Below are 20065 nucleotides of genomic sequence, written 5' to 3' on the forward strand. Positions count from 1 at the left end.
TAAGAAAAGAAAAAAACTATATCAAAAAATTAATTTTATTGTGTTTAATTATATTATAAAAAATATATCAATTAAAATTAAATATAATTAAAATTAATTAAAAATTTATATATTTAATTTGTATATTAAAGAGTTAAAATAAATAAAATGAGTCTAAAATAATATATAAAAATAATTTAATTATTATAAATCAATGTTTTATTTTCTTTTATTTTTTATTTCCATTTTCTTTAGCTTGTATTTTTCTTTCAAATTAAATCAAATTTAACCACGTCATCAAACAGTAGGACGATGCCATCTGACGTGGCATTGTAACGTGAGAACCTAGGGTTTGAAAGTACCATATTCCAAAACGGCGGCGTTGTAATAAAGCTGTTTCAGCTTTTAGAGAACACACTAGAGGCTTTGAGGATAGAGAGTGGCGTATCTGTATCTGCATCCAAAAACATGTACTCTCTCATGTCTTCGCCTTCCATCTCTTCATCTTCCTCCTCCTTTTTAGGCCAAACCCACTTCGATTCCAGGTATCAAAATTCAACTTCTTTATCCTCTGTTTGATTGCTGAGAAAATATGGGGAAAAGAAGAAACCTATAGAAAATTTTGGGTATTATGAGCATGTTTGGTTCCTGATTTTAAGAACTTATTAGTGTTCTTGAAAACAAAAAATACAAAAAACTTATTTGGGAAAGGGAGAATGTTTTTATTTTTTGTGTTTTTTATATTTTCAAAAACCCATTTTTTGATAACAATAAAAGGATGTTATCATTATTTTTTCATTATTTAAAGAATAAAATGTTTTTCTTAGTTTCTTTTTCTTCTTTTGGTGTGTCCTCTTGGTACAAAGATGAGCTCCATCCATCCACTACATCCCCATCCGTAAACTCTTTCTTCTTTCTTAAATTATTGAAATTAATATACTTACATATGATGACAAAGTCATAATTTTAAAAAAAAAAAATTATAACTGATGTAAAAATTACAAAATGAAATAATTTTTTTAATTTAAATGAATTGTATATATGAAAATCATTTATATATTTATAATATCAAGTTAATGGAAGAAAACACTTTATTAATTAAAAAAAACTTTTAAACATATTTTTTGTTTTACTATTCCAATGATGAAAATATCGGAATATATCAACAATATATCGTCGAAATATTGAGACATATTGACAATATATCGTTGATATATTATGTATCCGAGAAGGTATATCTTAAATATCAATAAATATTGGTAAATATTGACGATGTATTTACGATATATTGGTAATTAATGTGATATAAGCAAAATATCAGTCCTAAATGGGAAAAAATCACTGAAATTTCAACGCTATATGAGATATATCTCATATCTCCAAAATCAGTAAAAAATTAAATTATTATAAATAAGTTAATTTTAATTATCTTATAATTTATTTTGTTTACTAATTAAATATAAAACAAATATAAAATCATAAATAAAATTATCAATATTTTTAAATAAAAATATTTTGTATCAAAATGTACTAATATTTTAAAATAAAAAATCATAAATATATTTAAATAACATAATTAGTACATTTACAATAATTTAGTTTTAAATTAATAATTTTATTTTATTTTGATATTTAAGTGTAATAATAGTATATTGAGAATGATAGTACATTTTCAATAATTTAGTTTTAAATTAATAATTTTATTTTATTTTGATATTTAAGTGTTATGATAGTATATTGAGAATAAATTAACTGAGTACATGTATAAATTAGTATAACATTGAATTTAAATTAATACATTTTTACAATTAATTAATATATTTTCAATAGAGGTAAGTAAATTAACTTAATATAATAATATATTTAAATCATATAATTAGTATATTTGTAATAATTTAACTTCATAACGAGTTTACACTTATAAAATTCATATTTCTTATTAACCGACATTATATAATTAAATTTATTATCGTAAATCATATCATATATATATTAATTTTTTTAAAAAATAACTTTAAAATATCATACATATATTAATTTTTTTTAAAAATAACTTTAAAATATCTATTATACTTCTAATTTCATTTTAAAAAGTTTTTTTCTTACATTTTCATAAGTTTTGATGAATTTTTGGTTTATGAATATTTTGTGTCAAAATATCCACCGATATATTTCATCTAATTATCGATATATCCGTGATTATCGATATTTTCATTATTGACTTATTCTAAAAAACTTTTTTATTAATTCAACCAAACGTGTTATTTTTTAGAATAAAAACTATCTTTCAGAATTCAGTTCCTAAATACATTTTTTTTAAGCAAAAAAAACTATTATTAAAAATTTTTCTCAAAAATTGTTTTTCATATGTTTTCAAAAATAGCAACCAAAAGACCCAATGTCCCTATGTTTTATGCTGTTTTTCATTGTCAGCGACTGCTTGACTGGGTCAAGTAGTTGTGTTGGGCTCAGTTTGAGTGGAGTTTGTAGCGATGTAAATTTGTTTTTATTACATTTTTATAGCTACCAAAAAGAGAGCCTGGGTGAACCCCCACACGAATCAGATATCAAAGTCAATTTTCTTTCACCCTCTTTCGTTGCCGAGCAAATTTTAGGTAAAAACCAATTAAGTCTGATGTTTGCTGTTTTTGTTTCTTAAAAATTTGATCACTATTGCTTGATTGAGTCTAGTTGTGATATCCCACATCGGATAGGGGAGGAAGTTCCTGGCGCTATATATGTAGAGGCTCCTCTTAACCAAGTAGACGCGTTTTAAAGCCGTGAGGGCCCCCTTGGGCCCAAAGCGGACAATATCTACATGGTTGGGTGCGGGTCGTTACAAATGGTATCAGAGCCGATCCCCAACCCCGGTGTGGGGGTTTGTTTGGCTTTGTCTATTTGGCCCCGCAATCCCATGGGACACAACGAGGACGTTGTGTCTGCATGGGGGGGTATTTGTGATATCCCACATCGGATAGGGGAGGAAGTTCCTGGCGCTATATATGTAGAGGCTCCTCTTAACCAAGTAGACGCGTTTTAAAGCCGTGAGGGCCCCCTTGGGCCCAAAGCGGACAATATCTACATGGTTGGGTGCGGGTCGTTACACTAGTAGTTGTTTCGGGCTCAGCTGGAGTGGAGTTGATAGCGATGAAAGATTTGAATTTTTCTTTTCCTGCATTTTCCTGACCACCAAAGAAAGCCTGGGCCTAACCCACTCGAAACCATGGTTGGGAAATCAAATTTTTTTCCCCTCTGTTATGTTGTTGAGAAGCTGCAAGGAAAAAGATGAGGAAAGAAGAGGAGAATTCTGGGTCTTATGTTTTCTGCTGTTTTGTTTGTTAAAACATGGTCATCTCTTTTGCTTCTCATACATCCTTTGAGAACCAAACTAAGCCTAATTAATATTTTAATCCTAGAATTTTTTTTTACTTATTAGCAAACTGAAAAAAAAAAAGGGATAACCGATTAAAAGGGATGAAATCTTTCCCACTTCGAAGGATTTTTTCAACCTAAAAAATATTATTTTTTGACAAAAATGCTCTCATTTCTTTCTTGTAAAAATAACCATTTCTTTTAAAATGCACATGTAAATCATGAAAATGTTGAAGGGTATTTATGTCAAAAATGGGTTACTCTTCAAGTTCAAAAATGGGGAAGGTTAGTTTTACAAATTTGGGATTTTTTTTTTTGTTCAATTTGCTCTTAAATTAGATGTAGGTTTCTGTACTGTAAATGATTCATTCACATTGATTGATATGCTTTTATTGCAGAAACCCAAATGCTTGCCTTCCCACAAAAGATAGTTGGATATGTAAATGTGTGGCAACACCTTCCACAGAGACGACTGGTACATTTTTTTTCCCATTAATTTTATAGTTATATCAATGTTCTTATTTTTAATTATGTTTCTATGCATCTGGTCAAGTCATTAGTGTTATGAATTTCTGGGAAATTTTTTAGTTATGAACCTATTTTGCAGTTCGAGAGGGGCTTTAAATTTTTTCTAGAAGTTATTTGATAACATAATTGAGTGCCACTACTGAATTTTTTATGGGATAAGTTGGGATAAATTGCTTATGATAATATGCCATAGTACTGACTAAAATCTTATTTTCTTTGGAAATGGGATTGAAAAATTGAGGGTCTTGCAACATGATGTGGTGTGGCCAATGGACTCTGTTTCTTGATTTTAAAGTGTCAATCTGACACAATTTTTCCTTCATTTTGTTAGGCTAATGATAAATATGCTGTTTCTGCAACTTGAAGATTTTATTGTTACCAATTCAGCACTACGATTTTCAATCCCTAAGTGTTAGTTCCACCAAATTTTGCTAAGTGTTGCTTATCATGTGATGTATGAGAGTAAAAAATAATGTAATTTTGGGAGCGTTTTGATTATTGCCATCGAGTGACATTTGAATAGCAGAGGGATGTAGCTCAAAAGGGAGAGGTCTTGTTTGGCATGGTATCAAGTTCTTGTCATCTTAAAAAATATTATTGCCACATGAGTTCTAATAGTGGCTTTTAAAAATTTGTGTGAGAAGTATATTGTTAGCTAGTTTTCAAATTGTATCAATTGATGCATGTGTAAGGCTTAAGTAGCTTGGCGATTATTTTACTTGAAACTAACACTCTCAACTGAGGAATTTTATCCCTTGACTAAGGTTGGATTGTCAAGGCGCCCTTGAGGCTTGACTCAAGTGGTAAAGGGTTGGGGTGGGTTTACAGGAGGTTCCAGATTCAAGTCCCAATAGGGATAAAAAGAAAAAAGAAAAAAACAAATTACCTATCAAAAAAAAAAAAAAAAGGTTGCATTGTCAAGGCTTCTTAATGACATTTTCCTAATAGATGATAAAAGGTGTACATTTAAGGCACCAAAAGTAGGTGAATCCTAGTAAACATGCAGTGAAAAAAGAATCATCTAATCAGTCTGGAAAGGAAAAAAATGGGGGACTACTGGTGCCCAACACTTACAAGAACCATTTGCCCAATCCTTCTGTGTCAGCAAAACGAAAATGATATATTTTTTCCTCCACAAAGTCAACTATCAACCACATGAACAACCAAGGCTTAAGGAAATATATATGAGCTTTAAAACATAGAGCTAAACCCCATCAAGAACCCTTTGATTCGTTTCTTTCTATAAACATCCACAAACACTCAAAGCGGTTGTCCTGCAAAATTTCCTCCTCTTTCATAGTGAACTTCCTTTCCAAAACATTAGGGAATTTTTTAGTAGTGGCAGGAAAAGCTCAATAGATCCCAAATAGAGAATAGATAAAAGCCCAAAGTGTTGGAGAAGATTATGATTGATGAGTCCTCTATTTTTGAAAACCAGTCACCACTTCCCCATGATGTGGTCTCCAAATTCTCAATTAGTCTAATATAAATATCTCAATGGCATTTAAATCTTATATTTTCTAATAAAACATTGTTCTGATAACATGGAGCCCTGGTGGCATTTAAAAATTATAGGGACAACAGCTTGAGTATTTCTTGATGTTTGGAGAAAAATTTTCTGTCATAATTATATATCATTGATTTTTTTATGGTGAAAATTGCTGAAGATGTTTACTGTTTGTTGTGAAGCTCACACGACAAAGGTCTCTCGCAATGCAAATATGGCCAAACTTCAAGCTGGTTATTTGTTTCCAGAGGTCTGTGATGCACTTGCATTTATTTTCTGTAATGCTCTAATTTATTATTGATTGTTAACTTCCATTTACTTGTCTTGGAATTAATATAGTAGTACACTAAAATTTTCTTCATATCATGGGACACATATTTCTTGTTGAACTTAATGACTCTGGGTCTGTTTAATTTGTCTCACTTTTCCAAAAATACTAGTTAATTCGTCTTTCAACTTGAGCTACTTTTCTAATATGTTTTGAAATAGGATGGGTTGGATGAGGAATAAGGTAACCTATTCTTTTTTTAACGAGCTGTTGCGCTCCCCTTTGTTAGGCGTTGTTGATATAATTGATCTTTGCCTATCCCAAAAAAAAAAAAAAAAAAAATCCATCTTACTTTGAGATTGAGAACTTGAATTTCTGACTGAGAATTTTTGTCCATAAAAGTGGATGTATCTTTAAATTGTTTGGTATGATTCCAGTACAAAATGGCAAAAACTACTGATGTGATTCACCTGTATGTTGTGTGGTTTTGGATCTGCAATCTGTCGTCTAAGTTATTTTTTATTTTACAATTTATTCATAGTTAATGAGAATTACTATATCCAGATGGAGAGTAAGATGTCCTGATTAATTGCAATGTTTTATGAAAAAAATTGATGCAGGAAGAGATTATCTAGGAAGTTTTCAATATCTTCTGCACCTTAATTTTTTTTTTCCTTTTTGGTATTGGTCTGTTAGTTTTGAACTATTGTATGGTTTATCCAAAGTGGTCCATGCACAGGGATAGAAAGAGAAAATCTTGTGAGTATCTCTATTTTGATTTTTCAGGTTGTTTGTGTATTAGAATAGGAGTTACATCTATTTGCTTCCAGTATGCTCTCTCTCTCTCTCCATGCTTGTGTCTCTGCCTGTCTATTCCAAATTTGTCTATTGATTAGTGGGATTTGTAAGTTGGCTGATTTTATCTGTCTTCTAATTATACATTAGATATTTTGTAATTTATAGCAATTGCTTTTCTTGGATTATTAGATAGCCAGAAGAAGGTCAGCACACATGCTAAAGTACCCTGATGCACAAGTGATAAGCCTTGGAATTGGTGACACTACTGAGCCCATTCCAGAAGTTATAACTTCTGGTATGGCAAAGGTATTTGTCAATTTTCATTCATTGAAATTTCTTTTCTTGCAAGGCTTTTGCCCAAAGAGCTTTACTACTACAACATTTAATGATGTGCTGCTGTTGTTGTTATTAAAATCCTCGCTATTGGATTTTCAAATTAAGTGCTTTTCTTTTCTTTAAAGAAAAGATTGTTCAGGCATTCAAAACATCATGCTGCTCCACCCTGTTCTGCAAAACTGGTATTGAATTGGATGCTTGTTATTCCTTATTAAAATTAGACATTTAACTTGTTGACATCTGCTTACGGAGCAGCTTTTGTCTAGAAGTAAAGATGATGTGTTGCATTAAAAAAAGAATGACTAGAACTTTCTCAACAGTGCAATGATAGGTTTATTTTCTTTTAGAACTTAAATCCTTACTTGGGATTTTAGTCATCAAAAAAGCAAAAAAAATTCTTGCATGGGATTTTCATGCAACCCTATTTCTTTTGAACTGAAAGATGTTTTCTAATCTTAACTATAATGAAATCTATCTATTGAGCCAGTTAAGGCATGGTGGTGGTGAGTGCCTTTATAAACTAGTTACTCCTTTCACGTGGAAGTGTGTCTCCAACCTGGTTCGGTCACAGTTAAAACCAAAATAAGCTTAAGATCCTATAAAAAAACTAGTCTGGGGTCAGCACTCCATAGATGATGGATCTGGGAACTGGGGTGTCATTAACATCAAATCCTACCAGAGATTCTTTATTTCAGCCTATTTTTTTAGTTCCCTTCCTTTTCTGTTCCTGGTTTTGCTTTGCTCACCTTTCCTTTCCTTGAGGGTACTCTTCTATATTTATTCTCCCTTTTGATAGGCAAATAGAAAGTAAAACAGCAAACACTTAAAAAAAGTTTCACCCTGGTACACTTGAGAAAGCAAAAAATAAAAAATAAAAAATGAAAAATAAAAAAGTGAAGGACCACACTAAAGCCAAAACAAGGGCCTTAGCTTACCTCATTATATCAGTGAAATCTAGAAAAGACAGCCTCCCCTGCCTGACAGAATCCCTGACCAACAGGACAGATTTGAGGGGCATGTATAATGTAATGAAATAAGCTCCAATAGGTGGTTCTTTGCACTTCAGTCCTTTTTTCCCATAAAATTCCTTGCCAGCATAACTAAGACTCCCTTGCTGAATAAAGCAGCACCCAAGAGAGTGCAAGGATGAAAAGGAAAAGAGCCCATAGGATACAAGTCCCTCACTATTTCTACACGCTCTCTCTCTCTCCCAGTTTCTCTCCCTTTGCCTCTGCTTGTTATGCCATGTTATAGCAAATGGCATTTTTGAGGAAACTCCTGAACCAGTTTAACTATCAATTTTGCGATGTAATATGCTACTAAACAACATTATGAGGAATGAATTTTAGATAAATACATTTTCTGAGTGTTTTATTTGAATATTTCTTTTGAAAGAAAATGTTCTGGATAATGTACTCACATCGCTTGTCAATTGGACACGGTTGCTCTGCTATTTTTGCTTGTATATTCTTTTTATTTTATTTTATTTTAAAAATTTTTATGTTTGCAGAAAGCACATGCATTGTCAACACTAGAGGGTTACAGTGGTTATGGAGCTGAACAAGGTGAAAAAGTATGTGGCATTCTTGGGTCTTCTAATTTATTTTACATTTTTGTAATACATGAACATTGCTATTTCTTTGATTGCATTTGATAATCTAAGGCTTGGAAAATGCACTCTTTGCTTACATGACTATATCCGTTCCATCATCAGTGACTTTTTCTCATGTTTAAATCTTATCCATGAACTTACAGAGTTTTCTTGCACATTCATATGTGGAGTGATATATTGATGCTGTAGTTTTTCTTTGTTTCACAAAGTCAATGTAGGGTTTTTCTTTTTGGATGTTTTTATTTCATCAGAATTAAAAGAAAGCATTAACACACTTCATTTTTTTTGGTTTCTTTTGGGTTTCTGTCTATTTGATTTTCTAAAAAAAGTGTTTTGTTTGCTCTGGACTATGGTCCTCCGAGTCCTGCATGGTTTTTTCTATATCCTCTTACATCATTGGGAGAGTAATCATATGTAAGTTTCTAAAATTAGGCATGTGGGGTCATTGTTTAAAGTAAGGCTATGGCTATAGGTCACAAGTATGTGCCTGTACATATACAACTGTGTAGTTTCTTTTCTGAAAATTATTGTCAATTTTTACACATTAATTCCTTGAGTATTAGTTGTTCTTTTGTATTTTGCTTTTAATTTTTTAGTTTAAAAATTTTGTGTATTTTATAATACATGATAACAGATTTTGGAAGCTGACACATGGTTTGCATTCACATCTAATAATAGGACGAAAAGGATGTAAGCTGACACATGGTTTGAATTCACTTGTAATGATAGGACGAAAAGGATGTAATCATATTACTTGTCTTTTCGGTTAAATATATATAAGTAAATATTGCTAAATCAGCTCAACAAAGCCTTATTTAACTGCTCAAACCTTCTTCATCTTGCACTTCTATCAAAGGTCACTGCAAGGAATTATATATGATTACAAATTTTCAGGATTTCATGCATGTAATGTTCTGGATAAATTTTTTATACTGGCTGTTTACTTGACACCACACTCCTCCATTTCTGGTTGTGGGATTGGTTGGGTCAAACTTGAGATTGTAGCCATAGCATGGGTTGATATTTTTAGTCCAGAAGTCTTTTTAAGCATTCATAAAACTTTTTAAAAGCTCTTGTGATATAAGATTTGATATAGTGTTCTCTTATTTACAATAAATGTAATGGAAGGTGATGTTGTAACACAAAATGTTGAATCCACGCAGCAATTGAGAGCTGCAATTGCTTCGACCTTTTATGGTGACCTCAGCATAGAGGAAAGTGATATATTTGTCTCTGATGGTGCAAAATCTGACATATCTCGCCTTCAGGTTTTGTTGTGTTTTGAATATTTATTTTTTCTCTACCTTCCCTTTTTTTTGTTTGTTTTTATCTGTGTCCCGGTGGATTGCCTATATTTGGTGGATCTTTACTTATTGAATGCAAAAATGAATAGTAGTTTGGTTTACAATTATTTTTATTGATTTACTTTATTTTAAGTTTCTTAATTTCTCTGTTTCTCCTTTATGGCAGGTCATGTTTGGGTCTAATGTTACAATGGCAGTGCAAGACCCATCATACCCGGTAGTTCATTTTTCTGTATGATGATTTAAAAAATTTTCATCTCTGTAGTATAACCATGTCAGTTTTATTTAGGTTCCTAATTATTTTATTCATTTTGATATCTAAAATAAAACTCCCAACATGATTCTAGTATATCGATCTGTTTAATAAAACTTTCACTACGTATTTTTTGATAATTGTAAATGTATTAGATAGAAAGGGAAGCATATATGATGTATACAAAGCATCCAAAAGACCAAAAAGGTGTAGGAACACAAAAAAGGCAGCCACAACCTACAAGGAGCTTACCCAATCCACAAATTCTAATAACGACAAAGAATTGTTCCCACTGAACAATCTTACCCACTCCCAAAAAAGGTTCAAGAAAGAACTTTTAATTGTTTGGTCCTAGTTTTCACAATTTTTGAAGTTTCTCCTATTTTTCTCCCTCCATATAGTCCAGAATGCACATAACAGAGAAACCTTCTCTTTATTTTCAACTATGTATTGTTTCAACATGGTGTGATATTTCTGAGATGAGGGGCCCAATCCGCCTGCTCTCTCACTCAGGCCGACACTGGTGTAGGGATACATTTGTTTGGGTGGGTCCACTTGGAAAGTTGACTAAAGGACAATTTAGTGTTTTTCTAACAGTTCATCTTTTGGCCCCAGAAAAAGTGTCCTAGATGATGGTTAGATTTGTTTAGTTGGGCTGACTTTAGTTGTAACAATCTACTTGGTTGGATTTGTTTATTAAATGTGAAAAACACCACATACATGTAATGTAATCCTATTTAGATAATGACTAAATGTTGGAATACTTGCAGGCTTATGTAGACTTAAGTGTTATCTTGGGCCAGACTGGGCAGTTTCAGAAGGATGTTGAGAAGTATGGAAACATCGAATACATGAAGTGTAATCCAGAGAATGGTTTCTTTCCTGATTTATCTACTGTTTCGCGAACCGATATCATTTTTTTCTGTTCACCATACAATCCCACTGGTAATGCTGCAACAAGGGAGCAACTGACCCGACTTGTACAGTTTGCCAAGGACAATGGATCAATTCTAGTGTATGATTCGGGATATGCCATGTATATCTCGGATGACAGCCCAAGGTCCATCTTTGAAATTCCTGGAGCCAAAGAGGTAAGTTAGGAGATTATGGTTGGTTTTTCTATCCTACAAGCCTTGCTTTCTATTCTTCATATGTTCTCTTCATATTCTAGTTAACTTTCGCCTCTTGGGTAATTCAGATAGATGTTGTTTGACATTGTGATGGGGATGGGAGCTACAGCTCATTCTACAATGCAATTGTGTTTGAGTGTCCTTGCTCATAACTTTTGATTTATGTGATCTCCATTCTCATCATCTTTTAAACTCTATTCTGTTGAGCATGTTATGAATAATGGATTGTTTCCTGGTTTATCACATCATGTTAGTTTTTTATAAAATGTTATTTTGTTTTTCTTTTTTCATCAATTGGTAGAATTGTGGGGAATTTTGATTAAAAATGTGATTTTACACTGGTGTTATGTTGAAACACCTGGGAAATGAAATGATTCACTTGTGTTTTGACATTTTGAAAGGTTTCTATTTTATTGTTTATGGCATTTGAAGTGGTCTTTATTTTGGGGTAGGATCAGGCATACTAAAAAGCATGTCATAAATAACCATTTCACTCATGGTAAAAATGCACCAATAAAAAAGGCTTTTGAACTCTAATTTCTTAGGGGAAGTGATTTCAATTTTACTTCTCCACGTTTTATCTTTTTTCAAATTCATCAAGCATTAATTTTTTTTTAATGGCAATTCGTCAATGATTAAATGCCTCTTCCGAATTTATTAGTTGTATAAATTAAACTTGTGGTTATGCTTTGCATTTTTTTTGTTACTATTGTATTTTCTCTGCTCGTGTCTTTGGAAAAGAAAACTGAATGGTTTCTTTTCCATGGACATCCATTACCCCTGTACTAATCTCTAGAAAAAAGGGTTGGAACCGATCTATGTAAGGGCTATGCTTGCTTGAACCTGTTTGTTAATACCTTTTTAAGCTTTTATTTTTGTTGGACATGGCAAGTCTCTTCGCTTTGCAACTGATAGCATAGCAAAATTAAGTTAAGCCTTTGGGTCTAGGAAATCAGTTTAGGGAGGGGTGATCAGAACTTTGGGCTGACACTGGGTGTTGTGAATCTATTGTCATGGTCTGAGGGATGGCAACTGCCCTATCGGTTTCTTTTATCAACAACTATCCTGGGGACTATATCTATGTAGAATTCATGTATAATTTATTGGCCTTATATGGTGTTGCAGGTTGCAATTGAGGTATCATCATTTTCCAAATATGCTGGGTTCACTGGAGTCCGTCTTGGTTGGACTGTGGTTCCAAAGGAGCTTCTATATTCAGATGGATTTCCTGTTGCCAAGGACTTTAACCGCATTGAATGTACAACCTTCAACGCTGCATCCAACATTTCTCAAGCTAGTGGTCTGGCTTGTCTTTCACCAGAAGGCCTAGAGGTCAGTTTTGTGCTATCAGTTTCTTGTTATGGTTTCCATGCTAAAAGTAATTGAAGCAAAAATTTGGAAATCTTAATAATTTCAACTCCAAATAATTTCTATAAGATTTCAAATTTTCTTTTCCTCAAGTACTAGAAAGAGCATCCTTCATACCAAATCCAAATACAAATTTATGGATTCTTCTATTCCCTGCAGGCTATGCATAAACTGGTAGGTTTCTACAAAGAAAATACTAATATAATCATGGAGACATTCACTTCTCTTGGTTTTAGCGTGTACGGAGGTAAGAATGCACCATATGTTTGGGTTCATTTCCCTGGTCAAAGCTCATGGGACGTGTTCAGCGAGATACTTGAGAAGACCCATGTGGTAACAACACCTGGCAGTGGTTTCGGACCAGCTGGTGATGGTTTCATTAGGGTTTGTGCTTTTAGTCACAGAGGCAATGTTCTAGAGGCCTGCAAAAGATTCAAGCGGTTATACAAGTGAAGTGTAGTATGAGAATGGTTTCAGTTTCAGCAGCCCTCCATTATGCTCCATGTTCTCTGTGATAGCAGGACTGGAGCAGGATTCGTATCTTATGTATCTCCCTCGTTATTTCTTATCAGATTCTATTTTTAATTTGGTGTAGAACCTAGTAACTTTTACAAAGATTGATTTTGAATTGGTATACCCTGATCCATTTGTAAGGGTCCAAATTTGGTCACTGTTACAAAAGTCGCATCTTGAAAAGCTTTCCTAGGGACAAAAGTAGCATAACCCAAGCACATTTTGATCAGAGGAGAGCAATTTTTAACACAGAAACTGAACTCAGCTCCCAACTCAACGGTCTCAGGATCACTGCCTAATCTCGGTGGGTTTGTCTTTTGCTGCTCTGCCATGGCATATATTCCATCTAATGCTTTGTTTAGGCAGGGAGCCAATGAGGACAAATTTGATGACCCATTTTGCAAGAATGCCATGGGCTTGAATCAAATAACTGTAGTCAGGGAATGGACCTGCATCTTTCAGTTGGTGTACACATCAGCTGCAAGTGTTTATGGCTAGGGTTTTATTCACCAGTTGGGCACAAAGTAACAGGGCCACAAATGGCATATTTTGAGGCCAAGAGGATCACATAACAGGGAAGGTTTGAGAATTAATTTATTTCTAAAATCATTTGTGCCTGTGTATAGCAGCAAACTAGCATTTCCCATTTCTCCAAAGTTCATTCCAGCTACTGATACATTTAAGATACAATGGACATCTATTTTACAATACTCCATTGAAGTATGCCCTAAACACACCTTAACTATTCTGTTCCATGATATAAGAACTAATCCTTCGGGGGTTGATGATTTACAAGTACGAAATTAGATTGTCTAAAACTGCTCTATGCTCTTCATAATATCTGCTTTGCAAGTTGTTTTGTAATGTCCAGTTTGGTTGCACCGGCTACAGTGCACTGTATGCTTCTCCCTGTTAAGATCCTCTACGCATATTCGCTTCTTTTCAGGGCGTCCTGGCGGTCGACGGAACTTTGGTGGTCGCACAACTGGAGTGTCATCATCCACAGGAGCCTCAACTGTTCTTCTCCACTCTATTTTACAGGGAATGGGGCGTATCTCTTCTGAATATGCCGCACGATAACTTGCCACAGTGAAACACTTCTCTGTAAATGCGTACACATCTTTTCTACATGAGAGGAGGGCTGCAACAGCATGGGAGCATGGGATTCCATAGAGTTGCCAATCACGGCAGGAACAGCACTGAGTCCCTATGTTCACAATGTCTGATCGCTCGGCTGATAGAACCTCAAATTCTACTTCATCTGATCTAAGAACTTGATATGTTGATGCACGGCCAATCGCCTCCATCATTCGCTTATCAGCTGATGGGGCTAAAACTGAAAACCATGAATTGCTCTTTAAACGCCGCTCCTCAAACTCAGCCATTAGTTTACTGTGAATCTGCTCAATCACCTGGATTATGGGCAGCTCCCGTGCTTCAAGAATCCATTTATTGAATTCCTCAATATTTGAAGAGAGATGACCATATCGTGTTCCTTCAAAATACACCAATGCCCAACGGGAAGTTGGAAACTGTTGAATCCACTTGGCTGCTTCAGAAGAAACCTCCTCAATCTCTGCCATTTTTTCTTTAAAAGCAATGGTAGTTGTGGCATATGCTGCTTTCCATAGAAGATGAACAAGCCTTGAGTTCTTAAACTCTTTGCCAATGCTTTCACTCAAGTGGCGCATACAGAAAGCATGGGAAGAAGTTGGGAATTTCCTCTTTACAGCATCTTGGATGCCCTTCTGTCCATCCGATAAAAATGTGAGTTGAGGTACATTCTCTGTGTTCATTTCTAGTGCCTTTCGTAACTCTGACAGGAACCACATCCAGCTCTCATCATTTTCTGCATCAACAACACCAAATGCAAGTGGAAACAACCCACCATCAGCGTCAAAAGAAGTGGCTGAAAGTAAGGTGCCAAGGTATTTGCTCTTGAGCTGGATTCCACCAAGCCCAACAATAGGCAAGCAACCATTTAGAAAACCATATATGGATGCGTAAAAGGAAACAAAAAGCCGTTGAAACCGGTTATCTGCACCACTGGTAAACACCTCCGCAACACTTCCAGGGTTGGCTCTCTTTATTTCCTCACAATATGCAGGAAGGAGGCAATACCCTTCTTCAGAAGAGCCATAAATAGCCGCTAGCCCCCGCTCCTTAGCACGCCAGGCTTGCTTATAAGGTATAGTGATCCCATATTGTTTATGAATGTCATGCAATATATCCTTTGGTTTGTAATTTATATTATCTCGCAGTCGTTCCTCTATGAAACTCACAATCCAATCTACAGAAGCCTGATGATGCCCATTTTGTGCATTTTTTCCACAGGTATGCGTCCCCTCAAGGCTTCTAATAGTGAAAGTTGGAGCATTAGGAAGCTTAACTGCACGGATACGCCATGGGCAACCTTCAGTTGCACACTTTGCAAAGTAACGGATTAAATCACTTTTTATAATACGAAGCTCAAAATGTTGAGCAATTGCAGCTTCTTTGATTGCATTCCTGAAGGCCTTGACATCAGCAAACTCTTGACCAACAACAAAATTGTAGTCCCCCATGAGCCACACAGATTCAGGATCCTGTCTTTCAATTCTATGATCAAGAACTCAGTTTTTTTACTCTTTGGAGGGCAAGAGGGTTACAGAAGACCTTCAAAATAAATAGGAACTCGAACTTAAACCTCCTAGACAAACATTCTATGGAATGATATCCAGAATAAAGCTGCAAAAAGTCAATGAAACACATTTGAGGCCATTCACAGAAAAGAATTTTTTCACCCAAGAAAAAAATGTAGGTGCAGAGTGACTACTCGCTGTATTAACTTAGGTGGTTATGTTAAATTACTTAGAGGGTGTTTGGTAGATCAACTTAATACTTAATATGACTTAAAAACGTAATTTAAGTCATTAAACAAATTAAACATATTAGGTAAAATAATTAAATGTTACAACTTAGCTTTAAAAATAACTTCAAATATTAAGTTAAAATAGTTAACTTATTTTTAATTTCAAATCTCTTTTGTTTCATTTGCCCCATTTAGTGAGGGTATATATTACAACCATCACTCCACATCTGCAACTCGTGTTTTTTACAATAAATATTTTGTGTTCATCTTATGTATCCATGGTTCCTTAAATATAGATGTTTAACAAACAAATTTATTACTTAAAATTAATGAAAGTAAATATTAGTTAAAATTAATACGGGTAAGTATGTCAATTTCACGATTTACAATAACTTTTACATTAACTATATCAAACAACCTTAAACTTAAAGTAAAAATCAAGTAATAAGTTTTAAGTCAACAACTTAAGAATAAAATTTAAAGTCAACTTAAGTCATTAAGTAATAAGTATTAAGTTTTAACAAACACTCCCAAACCCTTTTAGTGTAAGTATTAGCACATAAGCACATTGACACACATGCAATGTAAATTTCTCTCCATTAATGAAAAAAATCACTCGTAAATACAAAAGATTGCGGGCATGCTTAAGTAACTTTCTTAGAAAAGAATCCAATCTACCTTCACATGAAATACATGAGGACTCGTGTGAAACAAGAAATATTGTTCTTGGGAGATAATACTCATATTTGTCCTTTGACAAGTACTGCGGTTGATTTATGATGATGCTACTTTGGAAATATTGAAGAAACAACAAATGCTCATTGCATCAAGCACCCACCAACATGAAATCAATCACAAATTGTTATGTGCAAAATCGAAAATCCGATAACCATGAAAGGATTGATGGAAATTGCATTACTGGGTCATTCTTCTGCAACTATTACAATTTGGTACTAAACAAAATATTGATCTTCCCTAAACAAAAATTCTCACGACTTCCCATAATTTCCCTCTGCAGGAACAAAAAAAGTTGGAAAAGTTCAAACTACTAGAGCTGAATTTGAAGTAAAAGAAAAAAAAAAAGTGATTTCAAACAAAACCCATTTCTCAAGCAATCAAAATTTAGATAAGAACAACAACGAAAAAAATGGATAAAAAATTCATTTCTGTTGCTGCAAAAACGTTTTCAATTGTACCCGAAATTTAACAAATGGAAAAATCTGAAACTATCACAGCTAAATTTAAGTGAAACAAAAGTGATTCAGTTAATACCCATTTCTCAAGAAGTAAGATTAGGCAACCGAACAACAAAAATGGAAAAAGCAAAAAAAACAAATTTTATTACTACCAATTACCCAAATTCAGAAATTCACGAGAGACTAAAACAACCGCCAAAATATAATCAGAATCTAGTTTCCGGGATATAAGTTGATCAAATTAAGCGCAGAATTGAATCAAAACCCTAAGTCAATCTACAAAAAATAACAAAAAGAAGAAGAAGAAGAAGAGAACACACTGACAGAGCAAACAGAATCTAAAGAAACACTTCGAGATCAGAAACTCACCTTGTTGAGGAAGAGTACTAGAGACCCATAAACGTGTAGAGAGAGAGGAAGCTCAGAATGAGAGTCATTGTTTCTAGAGAGAAGAGACTGCAAAGAGGAAAGGGAGGGGGTGAGAAGAGAGGAGGCTTTTTGGCATTCTGATGAAAGATTAGGGTTGATTAGGTCATCTTGAGGGTATAATTGTCATTTTGGTATAAGTTAAGGGGTCGCGGTAGTCCAAGGTGTTGCAAATTGTATTTTGGGATTAAAAGTCAACTCACACCTCTAATTTTCTTAAATTTTATATATATATTTTTTATAGGGTTTGGCATAGAAGTGAACTAGGTTTTTATTTATTTTTTATTTTTTTATATATAAATAAAAAATTCAGGATCTAAATTTGTTTTTTAAATATTCAAATTTTAGTTTTATTGGGAAAACATGATTTTTAAATCGAATATTAACTACGATGACAACTTTAACTAAATTGACGATTAATTTAGAACCCAATCCAAAACAGTCAATCCGAGTTTAACATAATTCGACCTCTAACTTGAGGTATTCAATCTAACCTCATTTATTTAAGCTCCTATTAAATTTGGATTGATCATGAAATTGCATATTTAGAATCCATTTATATCTTTTAATATATATATATATATATATATATATATATATATATATATATATATATAAATGATAAATAAGATACAATTTTAAGATAATAACAAAAAATAAAAATAAATTTATATATCTTTTCTATTATGATTTGATTTTTTTTTAAATAATTTAAAACGAAAATAGATATTATTATATAGAATAATATACATTATTATAAATATGGTAAAAACATTAAATTAAATTGGTTCCGAATAGAATTGAGTTATCCAAATTTTAATCTGAGCTAAATCCAAATTAAGTTTAGATTGAAAAAACTTATTTCAAATCAAATCCAATATTACAAATGATTTGTTCAAGTCTACTTGAACTGGATTTAGGTTAAATTGGGTCAATCGCCCAAGTTGCACTCCTAATATTAACTACATTTATTTTAATATGTATTCTATAAATCATTTTATACTCGTGATGATCCATGAGAGAGAGTATCCATATAGGGAAAAAAATGGGGAAAAAAAATGAAAAGAGAAATAAAAGAGAGTATCAATATTCTTATCTTTATTTATTAATTAGAAATATATTAAGAGTTCATTTGATAATGATTTTAGGAAGCGTTTTTAATATTTTTAATAATTGAAATTTTTTATTATTTAATTATTAAAAATATTAGAAATGTATTTTAGAATCACTCTCAAATATACTCTAAATATTTTAAAATTCTTGGTATATTCGATGTCATATTATTTAATATTTTCTGTTTTACAAAGTGAAGATATTTGTGAAACGTGTGGTGTAGTTGATGTGAGAGGTCTGCTGGAACTGGAGATGAAGCTTTGGAATAAATGAGACTCACGGACAAGAAGATAAGTCTATAGGCTTCTCCAAGTCCCCATCTCTGCACCAAAAAAGTAAGCAAGGAGACAAAAGAGAAGAAATGGGCTCTTGACAAGGAGTCTTGCACCAAATAATAATTTAACAAAAAAAAAAAGAAAAAAAATAAATTTAATCTAGTTTGTTTTATATAGAAAGACATTATGTATCATTTAAAAACAATTACATTTTTTTTTAGAATTTTGACTTTTGATTTTCAAAAGATACGTATTTTGAGAAAAATAATAATGGGAGAATTGTGTTTTGGGCCTGATTGGGCCCAAAAATTAATATTTGGTCCTGCAACCATCCATATTTAGGCCCAAGACCCAAACAAAGTATGAAAATTAAGATGAAGGATATTGTCTTTCATTAATTCCTAAAATACCCTTGTCCCTTATATGCCTACAAGTGAGTGTGAATTTTAATTTTTTTTTGTGTTTTTTTTTTCCTTTTCTATTCCCTATTAAATATTACTCATTTCTAACTTTTTTTTTCCTTTTTATTCCAATATATATTTCTATTTTATGTCAAATAAAAAACAATAATATTTTTTTATTTTTCATTTTTAAAGATATTGAAGCTTTTTGCTCTTATTAAAAGCAATGATAAAAATTTTGGGATTTTTCATCCAAATATTTTTTATCTTTATGTATTTATCTTTTACTTTAATTTTCATTTTTTATTTTAAATTTATATTACCCTTTCATCTATATTTTTCTCTTATTTTTTATATTTTCTACATTAACCATATTTTAAAAAAAATTTAAATTAACTATCACTTCACTTTATTATATATATATATATATATATATATATATATATATATATATATATATATATATATATATATATATATCTTTTTAGCTTTTTAATTTTTAATGTTTTTATTTTAAAATTTTTTAAAAGATAAATTTGTTAAAAAAAAATAACTAAGATATGAAGTTCTAATATTATATTAATAATTTTTCTTATCTAGATAGACTAATGCAAAGTATTTTGACCCCCAATACAATTTTTTAGTTAAACTTTAAAAATTAAGTTTCAAATAAAATATATTATATAAAATTTTATCTAAAAATTATTGAAAGTGGTATTTAATTTCTTTATTTATTGACTTTGAAACTTATCTAGTTTTTTACTTGAAAGGTAATAGAACATGTTTACAAAAAAAATTAGTTTTTCATTTTTTAAATAAATGAGTATAAATATAT

At 32.3% G+C, this 20065-nt stretch overlaps 2 protein-coding genes across 9 annotated transcripts; one reads left to right on the forward strand and one right to left on the reverse strand.

The window, feature by feature from the left end:
* Positions 1 to 323: 323 nt before the first annotated feature.
* LOC132252513 (LL-diaminopimelate aminotransferase, chloroplastic) lies at positions 324 to 13089 on the forward strand. 7 transcript variants are annotated; one of them, XM_002272269.5, is made up of 10 exons: positions 324 to 524; positions 3750 to 3826; positions 5569 to 5636; positions 6642 to 6758; positions 8299 to 8361; positions 9564 to 9668; positions 9871 to 9921; positions 10728 to 11048; positions 12213 to 12419; positions 12615 to 13089. In XM_002272269.5, exons 1-10 carry the CDS (start codon positions 448 to 450, stop codon positions 12906 to 12908), a joined length of 1380 nt encoding a protein of 459 aa, XP_002272305.1. In that variant the 5' UTR covers positions 324 to 447; the 3' UTR covers positions 12909 to 13089. The 7 variants fall into 7 exon arrangements, with proteins under 7 accessions (XP_002272305.1, XP_059591951.1, XP_059591953.1 ...); XM_059735968.1 differs by having other exon boundaries at positions 324 to 523; positions 3746 to 3826; XM_059735969.1 differs by lacking the exon at positions 324 to 524 and adding an exon at positions 2486 to 2594 and having other exon boundaries at positions 3750 to 4290.
* A 448-nt stretch (positions 13090 to 13537) lies between these two features.
* LOC100253276 (uncharacterized) lies at positions 13538 to 17544 on the reverse strand. 2 transcript variants are annotated; one of them, XM_002269040.5, is made up of 2 exons: positions 17385 to 17544; positions 13538 to 15623 (listed from the first exon to the last, which is right to left on the reverse strand). In XM_002269040.5, the coding sequence occupies exon 2, from the start codon at positions 15530 to 15532 to the stop codon at positions 13781 to 13783; it is 1752 nt and encodes a 583-aa protein (XP_002269076.1). In that variant the 5' UTR covers positions 15533 to 15623; positions 17385 to 17544; the 3' UTR covers positions 13538 to 13780. The 2 variants fall into 2 exon arrangements, with proteins under 2 accessions (XP_002269076.1, XP_003631693.1); XM_003631645.4 differs by having other exon boundaries at positions 13538 to 15695; positions 17385 to 17524.
* Between the last annotated feature and the right edge of the window lie 2521 nt (positions 17545 to 20065).

This window comes from Vitis vinifera, chromosome 3 (assembly GCF_030704535.1).
Source record: "Vitis vinifera cultivar Pinot Noir 40024 chromosome 3, ASM3070453v1".
NCBI classification, from domain to species: domain Eukaryota; kingdom Viridiplantae; phylum Streptophyta; class Magnoliopsida; order Vitales; family Vitaceae; genus Vitis; species Vitis vinifera.

What these genes read in the sequence shown, in the direction of transcription:
- LOC132252513 (XM_010649686.3), top strand. Translation starts at nt 2,378, where the DNA reads ATGTCCCTATGTTTTATGCTGTTTTTCATTGTCAGCGACTGCTTGACT. An exon ending in CTGGTTATTTGTTTCCAGAG is followed by an intron (nt 5,637 to 6,641) that starts GTCTGTGATGCA and finishes TTGGATTATTAG; the next exon opens with ATAGCCAGAAGAAGGTCAGC. An exon ending in GAGCTGAACAAGGTGAAAAA is followed by an intron (nt 8,362 to 9,563) that starts GTATGTGGCATT and finishes GAATCCACGCAG; the next exon opens with CAATTGAGAGCTGCAATTGC.
- LOC100253276 (XM_002269040.5), bottom strand. Translation starts at nt 15,532, where the DNA reads ATGGGGGACTACAATTTTGTTGTTGGTCAAGAGTTTGCTGATGTCAAG.